General features: G+C 37.6%; 1 protein-coding gene across 1 annotated transcript; it reads right to left on the reverse strand.

Moving 5' to 3' along the window:
* Positions 1 to 312: 312 nt before the first annotated feature.
* On the reverse strand, positions 313 to 3,564 carry six3a (SIX homeobox 3a). Its single transcript, XM_079843221.1, has 2 exons — positions 2,744 to 3,564; positions 313 to 1,404 (listed from the first exon to the last, which is right to left on the reverse strand). Exons 1-2 carry the CDS (start codon positions 3,433 to 3,435, stop codon positions 1,212 to 1,214), a joined length of 885 nt encoding a protein of 294 aa, XP_079699347.1. The 5' UTR covers positions 3,436 to 3,564; the 3' UTR covers positions 313 to 1,211.
* Between the last annotated feature and the right edge of the window lie 6,825 nt (positions 3,565 to 10,389).

The following is a 10,389-nucleotide window of genomic DNA, read 5'->3' on the forward strand; positions in this document are numbered from 1 at the left end:
TTGACTACAATGGGACACTGGTCCAGGGGAGGAGTCCTCCATGCTTAGTCAATTTAATGGTGTACACTTAATTTTTGCATTGTGTACATTAGCCACTGACTATTAACAAAAAGAAAGACGAATGTTTAACTTGTCACAGTGAATCTTTTCTTTAAAAAAAAAGTTCCTGTACAACAAATTATGTGCATGTTGAATAATTATGTTGTACACGAGTGATAAACTTATTCCATGTTCTCCGGAGAGATAATAGTTTAAATGTTGTTGTTGGCTATAGAAAATGATTTGTGGAAATGACACACATAATGCAGTTTTATAACAAAATGGAATACTGTATTTTCAGTTTAGAAACGTATACATTAACAGAAGCACGCAAGAAAGTAACATTGAATTATAAGCGCTGGACTGGAAACATGAAATAGACTTGGTCAGTCGATGATGATATCCAATATTTTGTCTTTTGCATTGATCTCGACTGATAACTCATGGTCACTAGAGTTATCTTCATGGCATAAAACAGAGAAACAAAACGCCTAGCACTTAGTTACGCTTTGACGAATAGTTTATGTAGGGACACCAAGCCAAGAAAAGTGAACAGGGATAGAAAAGAGAATGGGTATAGCAATATTATTTACAGACTTATTTCTACACATATATTACAGACTGGGAGAATGATCGCATTATTTAAGATATACATAATTCAATATAAAATCTCGAAATAAAAATAAAAATCTGATACAGTCATAACGATTCAGTTCCACATTTGACCAGTACCCCACACAGGCAGTGACAGAAATTGTAGTAAAAAGGTGCTTACGACTCAAATGATTGTCTGATGAACATAAAGGAAAAGAGGATTGCATCCTGGCTGCTCGTCGTCACTCGGACTAAAACAGAAAAAAAGGCGATGGACACCGGTTTCTGGTAATTCCCTCTTCACGGTGGTCCTGGTAGACATAATAAACTTGGGGCATTTCCCCATATACAAAAAAAATGAAAGAAAAAAATATATATTTAGTTATATATATATCATGCAAGTGATGGGGTGGGGGAAAGGTGTGGGGTCCATTGAAAGCGCTTGAAAAACACGTGCTTTATGTTTTTTTTTTCTTTTTTTTATAATAGCAATATCAATTGGTCCTTTTTCATCTTCCCCGATAATTAATCAAGTTTATTCAGGTCCATTTTCCTGTATATATTTCTCTGTTTGCGTATCATACGTCGCATTCCGAGTCACTGGATGTTACTGAAAGAATCGACGTGCCCGTGTCGACTCGCTCTGTCATACTCGAGACACTGGTCGTTGGACTAGCTGCAGTTGATGGCGACTCCGCCGAACTGCGTGGAGTGCAGCCGGATTCTGAAAGGGACCGCATGCCATTCTGCCCTATTCCTTGATGCTGGAGCCTACAGCAGAAAAGTGAGAGAATGGAATGCCATTAGAATATAAAAGTTGTTGGCCATTTCCCCCCCACTGAAACTCCATTTTCATGTGAGATTATCATGCTATGTCAATTGTACTAAACACAGTTCATTAAAACAATATAGATAAAAATAGAACTTGAATAACTCTAAACATTTTCTTACATGATAAAGTGGATGCTACAGCTATACGATTACATAAAGCCCTGTTGCTACAAGGATTAAGTCTACATGGCAAAATATTAGCATATGTATAATCTATCCTCGAGATTTGATTGACTTCTCATGATATTTGTATCTTGTAATGATACAAATAACTATTGTTTTCATTCCATTTTCATTAAAATTAGGTGACGTCAGTTAAAGATTGCTGTCTTAGTGTGCTGGATGACAAAAAAATGTCATTCTTGGTTAGCAATCTGTAGTCATCCAGTCATGTGGAATTTGTAGATTTATCTATTAAATAATATGATTCAGTTACACCAGTCAAAGTGTGTACTTAGTTTCTGCTGCCTTTTCATTCCCAAGACGCAGTAATATTTAGCGTTTATGAGGAAAAATAATTTGTCTAGGCTAAATAATTTGAAATAAAACCCACTCTAACTAATTTAAGCCGTGTTATGTGTAAAATAATTACGAAGAACATTGGTAAGTTCAATTTTAGCCTAATAATTTGCACAGTCAAATATAACAAACACTAGACCCTAGATTAATTCATAACAATGATTTATATTTATATAGAATTACTTTGCATTGACAATTACTTTGGGTAGATTTAACTTTTCCAATATTGCAACAGAAAAATGCTATACGTACAGTTTCCCCCTCAAAAAAGTCTTTATTCATATTTGTATTATCTAAAAATTTGAATTTATTATCAATGTTTTTTTAAATCAAGATTTAAATATTTGATGTGTTAAAGACCACAAAAAAGACTATTTTGTAACAGTAAGCAGAACACAATAGCTTTGATCATGGTGTGTTATTTTAGCTATTTCAGTTTTAATCGATGAATCAGAGGAAAACCCTTTTTCCATTGCCTTTTCACACGTTAATAAGCATGCTACATGTCATATTATCTATTTGTTTTTATTATCCGGTTAAGACTTTCTAAACATCTTACACATGGCACAACTAAAATGTCGTCGTTCTCGCTCCCTCATGTTTTGTATGTCTCTCAAATCTATTTGATTCTGTTTTTACTGCAATATGCAATACATATATCACAACCATTCATTTATGAATAGCTTATTTATATTTACCGCTATTACGAATGTTTAAACGACATTTCCATAGAAAGGTAAACATACATAACATGACTGACCTGTTTTTTGCTGCCGCTGCCCTGTCTCGTTGTCTCCGGTTTTTAAACCAATTTCCGACCTGTGTAGGAGTGAGTCCAGTGGCTTGAGCCAATTCCCTTTTCTTGCTGGGGTTTGGGTAGGGGTCCTGAAGGTACCACTCCCGCAACAGACTCCGCGTTCGCTCTTTGAAACAGTGCGTCTTCTGCTCACCGTCCCAGATGGTTCTAGGCAGGGGAAACTTCTTTCGCACCCTGTATTTATCAACCGGTCCTAGGGGACGCCCGCGTAGTTTCTCGGCCTCCTGATAGTGAGCCTCTAGCCACATCGCTTGTAGTTTACCATGCGAGTCCTTGGTAAACTTGTGGTTCTCCAAAATGTGGTAGAGATCGCGAAAATTGCCTGTGTGGAAGGCAACCACAGCCCGGGCACGAAGGATGGATTCATGCTTGTTGATCGCCTCGCAAGCACCCGGTGCCACTGGAAGCGACCATAGGAAGCGACCCAGCCGCTCGATATCCCCGGTCTCCTCCAGCGTCTCGCAGACGCTCGCCACTTGCTCTGGAGAGAAGTTTAGGGTTGGTAGCTGAAACATTGACAAGTCTTCGGGAGACCTGGTGCTGGGCGCACTGCTCGCCAAGAGCAAAGGGCGATCAGCAAAGTTTGGCAGGAAGAAATGAGAGGGATAAAGCTCTAAAGGCGATCTGAAAACCATGGAAATGACCTGAGAGAGAATGAAATTTGCGAAGGAAAAAAGAACGACGAATTCGGATTGAATGATTCAATAGCTATCGCCTAATGACACCAGCCTCATAATATCTCCCCCTAAATCCACCGTGAGTGTAGCATTGAAATATTTTGTTTCGCTTTTCTATTGGTCTTCTTGGTGTCGTTGTAGCGTTGTCATGGCAGCCCTGCCAATCACTGTCAAGCGTGCCAATCATTAGCCAGTACGTAGAGGCTTTCACCACTTCGGCTGCACGCACGGGGGGTTATCAGGAACTCCAATCTCAACAGCACCCTCCCTCCCTTGACTCGTGTGAAGTCGAAGCAGAGTCTCGCCTATTTGTTGAATGGAATGAGCAATTAGAGGGTGGAATATTATTGTGATCTTAACGAGGCTCGTTAAAGTTAAGAAGATATGTAGGGAGAGAAGGCAGGGGTGGGGTCTCGGGATGACAGTCACGGACACGGGAATTTAAATCAAGCGCTAAAACGGAATCTACGACAGGGTGCAGATAGGCTATTTCATCCTTTAGCTCCTCGTATGAAGCTGGAGAAGATACGATGTTACGCGCCGGCTCGCTTAACCCATAGCATAGCCTAAGTACATTAGCCGTTAAAGCGTGCATTGAATTTCACATCTAAAAGGATGAACATATTTGTTCGCTGTGTAGGGGCTATCGCACGCCGATTGTATTTCGATCGCATTTCGATGCTATTCTCACACAGTGACAACCGTTTACTAGAGGACGCGCGCTCCACTGATGCTTTACTATGCTCAGAGACCAAACACTGGCCCGCTGCCCATGCATGATGAAAAAAAACACGTGATCACCAATACACATTCTATTTTTATTTGATTTTAAACACTCTTTTTTTTGCAGTTAGCTATAATACCAATATTCTGCGCTACTTTAGGTAATTAAATTTGACTTGTTTCAAGAATGAAGGATATAGCTAATATAGGCTAATAACTATGCCACGAGAGTGTTGGTATGGGTTTCATGCTTGCATCAAAGAGCCTGTGCTGTATTATATTTAGACTGTGCTTAGTTCGTGTAAAAATGTTGTGAGAACATGAACACTTCATAAACCGCAGCATCCAGACTATCTCTAATTTAGCTAATGTTGACACAATTTAATGCAATTTCCAGAATTTTTCAGGTATTCAGAAATTGTATCTCTTTCTCATACTAAATTCAATCTTATCAAATGGGATAATATTTTTATTGTAATAACCTAATGTCCTATTCCGTTAACTTTATTAGCCACCCTTGTCATGGATTCAAAATGTACTGGAAGCTCGTGTGTGCGTAGCAGAATGAGGGGCGGGGAAAAGATCTTAATAGAAGTATTGGGTCACGTTGTGTCTCCAGGATCAAATCTGTTTGTTCTTCTGTCACAGGAAACTTAAGTGAAGTAACTCCAAGTGGCACTTGAAGTGGTCCCTTTGGAAAGCTTTTTGGACTGGAAATAACCTGTGTTATTTCATTGTGGACCGTCATTTTTCCAAATCAATTGGTCAAGCTGTTATACATTTATCAAAGCTTTTAATTATGGCATATGATACAGGTTTCCCACCCCTCTAACGTGTTAGCCTAATTATATTTTGGCGACATCAGTGTTTGCATTGCACGTTTCAAAGGTGATTTCTCGCATGTAGTGGAAATTGCTTAAAAACAGAAAGAACGTGCCAAGTTGTCGTAAAATCACTTTGTTTAACATAGCCTTTGTTTTCGTTAAGCAAGTCATTAGCATCCCCAAATAACTTCATTCACCTGGTTTAATCGTCTGTTTATCCCCTATAGCTTTCATTGCTCTGTACTATGCCAAAAGCAGCGGGGAGCAAGGTCCTCAATACCGATGAACGTTTAGCTCTGTCTTTTTATTTACTGACAAAGACTATGAAATAAGAATGCAATAGACAGTGGATTCTTTCGCAGCTGATTTAAACATGTTTCTAGTTTCAGATTTTTTTTAGTGAAGTGTCATCTGGGATTTGGAACTTAACACGTAATTTCAGCGTTCACATATGTCTCCCTGAAAGAGCCATAGCTTTAATAAAGCTAAGTGTCGTCACAGCACGCCAGAGATCACTGAGAAGAGCTCGGTCGTTTGAGAAGGTAAGCAAACCAGTTCTTAGCTCTCGATTCAAACTTGCTCTCACTTCTTATCTCACGAAAATGCGTCCTCCCATCCTCTCACCAATGTTGGCAACTACGCGGTTAACATGCATGAGTAATTTTGTGCATTGTGTGGTGAGTCGGGGACTTGCATGCAAGTATTTGAGGAGGAAAGGGCACGGGACAATGCCTTCTCCGGTTAAAGGTTTTATTTCATTTTAAACACTTATGCTGTTTTTACATCCACTCAGGTCATCATTAAACTTTGCCAAACAGGAAATCGATCTCCATGCGACGGCTACAGAAACTTAATCTTCTCGGGAGCGCTGGTTTGAGCCTTTCTGGTTTTCTTTTTCGTTTTTTAAATATACTTTTTTTCTCCTTTCTTTAATTTCTTGGTTGTAAATCTTGATGTGTCGCCATTGATTTTGATCCATTGCTCACTCTTCCCTTATGTACCCTTTTTTTCTTTCTGCGTTCTTCATGGTTTCATCCATTTATAAATGATCTATTGCTGTTTTCTGGTGCTGTAGTATAGTAGGTTACCATCCAAAATGGACTTGATTTGAATGTGGCTGTGATGTCTGTATTGCTTGCACAAGTGTGGACGTCTTTGCATCCTGTAAGTTTTAATCATAGCTATTACCTTTCTTAATAATAGCTAATTGTTCTGAGACTCACCGGAGAATTGGTCAAATTCTTAAGAGTGTTTAGGGCTTCGTAAAAGACACCAACAGATTATAAAGCGAAGGCGATAGATTAAACAGCAAGCATCGTTCAGTATCGCTCAGAGCCAAGCATATTTCCAGTATATCGCTCTTGAAGTTGTCATCCTCTGCCGGGACGTTGCTCTCCACTCCGCGAATCATTCAAGACAAGTGCAGCTTGCAGCGTTGTGGGGCCGTCGTAACGGGGCGCAAATGCCCCTTTCTATTCGCTCAGCTCAGGGTCTTAACCTCGGCTGTATTTTGAATCCGCTTGGCTTGTTAAATGTAGGTAGTAGTACAATGGAGGCGGTTTACATCTGGCTATACAATGTCATAGCCAAGATACAATTCAGAGAATATTTGAAAGAATGTTTAGTGTGACAAATGTTAATGCGTTATTTGGAAAAGGAAATTGGATCATTTATTTTTAAACTTCTCCATGATTAGCTAATTGATTTTACCATAACTCGTTTATTTTAAATCATTTATGTGCATTGGTTATAGTATAGGCTACATTATGTGTAGTTGTTAGTTATTAGTTTCAGACTACCTGAAACCTCGATATGTTAAGATAAAATATTTTGCTGGGGGAGGGAGGCGAAATGCGAGCACCATTTTCAACAGAGATGCCCCCCTCCCCTACTTTTTTTGTGTGGTCTCATTAAGTGGGCATCCTGCTAGGTCTGCGGAGTTATACGGGAGCTGTCCAATCACTGCATTTGCACGGCTTGTTAGCGACATTTAATGAGGGTTCTCTGCAAACCAAGTGAATGGCGCTTCAATGTTAGATTTACCTTGTGTCAACTCGTTACTTCTAATGAAGCCATTGGAGGTTTCGCTGGTGAATGGAGCCGGACGCCTGGAACTGCAGGCCCTCTTTCTTCCGGTTTCTCTCAGAGCTTTGGTTTGGCCCAAATCCATATGTGTGGTGTGGGTGGTGAGGACATGCACTGTATTTCGGGGGGTCGGGGGGAGTAACAGAGAAATTCCTATAAAAATAGCTACGTTGTATCAATTCTATTGTGCTTTAATTGATTGTGTTGATTTCAGGACCTCATTCAGGATCAACATCATACCCGCGATAAATGCAGAAACCATACTACTTTAGGATTATCCACCACAATCTACACATTTTTTCCACAAAGTTTTAATATTCAGGGATATTTGCTGTCCAAGTGTTGTAATGTGCAACAAAGGCGTTTAATCTTGATGCAAATGTTTAAGAGTGTCTAAAACGAAATGCATATTCAATTATTTAAAATACTACTAATAATATAAACAATAGTGATGATGATTGTATAGAATGCATGACGACTGTGTGGACTTAATTTCTTTTTGAATAACATTCTATAATATGTACTATTTTTTTTAAAAACATCGAGTAGCCTACACTATATTAGCCTATCGCGTTTATGATTTTATAAAACTGTACAGTCACTGACATAAACATAATAAATTAACAGATTAAGTAAAAAAAAAAACTTTTGTCCAATTTAAAACTGTGTGCTACTAATTAAGACTCGGACTGCATATCGCATTTTGGTTCTGTATTAGATACAAGTTCTGATGTGAAACTTGAATTTCTCGAATTAACAAAATAATTGTTTAAAACACGAGAGAGGCTTTACGAGATGTAGGCTATACTGTCTCTATTTAATGTGTTCCATTGAAATTGGTTCAGGTAGTCTATAGGTATTCCACGTGATTAAATGAAATGTTCGTACATGATTTTATCGGGCGGGGTATGGTCTTCTTTTGCGTTTCTTTTTGGTTAGCCATATCAGTTGTTTTGTCAATCTTGATCAGTTGCAAAGTGACACGATATGACCATTGAGGCCGCTGTCATAACTACCCGGGGCAACCCGACAATAATTCATAAACACTGGCAATCTGTTACTTGGCGTCTACGGGGAGTTTTCTATTAGAGCTTTTAAACTGACAGAAAGTGAAACACGGGTCTGTGTCTAAGACAACCCAATCTGGAGCAAATCGTCAACATGGGCAAATTATTAGCGCCTCAGTTGAGCTACTGCTGAAAGGGGAGACCCATTCATGAATTGTGCTCAATCTCTTCGTCCATTCTCCCTCAGTCATTCATGCTATAATGATTCAATTTAGGCATGTTGGAAAAATGAGACCCAAATTTAGGTGCGACATTTGAAGATTTTTTCACTAATTCTTCCTACGCTTAATGAGTCTTTCTAGTAATTAAATTGTTTAATTTGTAGTTAAAATTATATTTTTTGTGTATTTCCCCCTCCGACATATCATCACTGTACGTTGGATTGGAAATTGCATCGATACATCCAAAGTACAGTGATAATTATGTTGGAGGGGGGTTGAGATAGGTCTGCCTATTTTTGTTGAACTATAATATATGAATTCGAGGGAAAACAAAATAAATAATTAATGCCTACATTATTTGGCATAATAATACACTATATTAAATGTTGTTCAAATACAGCGATGAAGATGTCCATAATTTTTTAGCATATTATTCGGCTTGTTATATATATATATATATATATATATATATATATATATATATATATATATATATATATATATATATATATATATATATATATATATATATAATTACTTAATTTTAGATTTTATGTGAATATTCATAATGTAATAAAGTGCAAGTTTTGAGAAGGAAAAGTGCAAAATGCAATCTGTCTTTCCCTGCTCCGCCTAAACTGCTGTGTTTAACATAAGCCTTTTTCTCGTCCTTCATTTGACAGGGAAGTCAAGTGACTGAAAAATTACACGAGTGAAACCAGCATATTTAAATAGGACAAGCCCTGCTATTGTAGCTTGACGTGTTTTTGTTCCTGTTATCGAGAATGACAGTGATTGTTGCTCGAGAATGATAAATAATAATTGCATTTTGTTTTTGTTTTTTTGTTTTTAGAATTTGACACATTTGAATGATTTAGTTTATGCATTGGTATTTGAATATGTTTAATAGGGTGTTCGTTCTTAATTTCTGTATTGGCACCATGCAATGTGTATTCCCATGTATTTAATCATTTTACCATTTAAAGTTTAACCATTAATGAATACAGGCTGGTTAAACAATAAATCCTAAAACATTGGCTTATGTGTCTGTGTGACCTGTGCTGACCTACAACAGCTCTCATTTGTAAAGGTTAGGAAGTCTTTTGGTAAACATGTATTAAAACTCTGCTTATCTCTGAAATCAACTATAATTCCAACTCTCTCATTTACTCACTCACTCACTCACTCACTCACTCACTCACTCACTCACAAAAAAAGCAACCAATGCAAAATATGTATTAGGCCTATTGATTGGTCATGATCGAGATTTTGCTTATAATTCCTTATAAAATGTTAACTTTTCATTTATTTTAGCCATTAAATCATATCTACTTACCTTACCCTCAGTCAAAGAGTTGAACAGAGTCGTCGAGATTTTTAGGCCTATGATTACTTGGCAATGACTGAAAGTGTAGCATCCAGAACTTGTTATTCATGGGTGAAAAGCATCTGTCGAATAGGATTTCTGTCTAAAGAAGGGTTTGACCACAGAGATCAATAAAGGACGTCTGGATTGCTGCAAGAGATGCAATGCGCTAGATCGCTATGACAGGTACAAGGCGCTACTTTGAGGAGACGCGCGAAATATCAACAGGTAGATAGGCCTATAGACCTAGTGTAGCCTATCTAACGATAAAAAAATAAGAATTTTCAGCTTTTAGATTTTGAACTTGTGAACTCGTGATTTTTTTTAAGGGGATACTGACGGGAAGTTAGAAACAAAGAACTCTCTTTGAAGTTTGGGTCTGTTCCTCAGGAAAGACGGTGGTATTTTGTTGTTATTTTGACGTATTTTACTCAGTATTGATATTAACAAATCAACGAGTGAAATAAATAATACATTTAAAAGAAAATCAAAAATGCAAAAATGGTTATTCTATTTCAATTTAATGTCATTTGGAAAATTACAGGATGTTTGGAACCTTAATATAGGCCTATACAATGTGTGATAAAAACTTTCATAAAATTATTTGTAAATGTTATGTGAATGTAGCCTATATGATTCATATAAGGTGAAGACTGTCTAATCTCTGACTTATTTTTATGACTTTT

This window comes from Gobio gobio (assembly GCF_949357685.1).
Source record: "Gobio gobio genome assembly, chromosome: 18".
Classification (NCBI taxonomy): Eukaryota; Metazoa; Chordata; class Actinopteri; order Cypriniformes; family Gobionidae; genus Gobio; species Gobio gobio.

Excerpts from the sequence above, each read along its gene's own strand:
- six3a (XM_079843221.1), bottom strand. The coding sequence starts at position 3,435 with ATGGTTTTCAGATCGCCTTTAGAGCTTTATCCCTCTCATTTCTTCCTG. Across the intron at positions 1,405-2,743 it reads GCAGCGGCAGCAAAAAACAG|GCTCCAGCATCAAGGAATAG; the intron begins GTCAGTCATGTT and ends TTTCTGCTGTAG.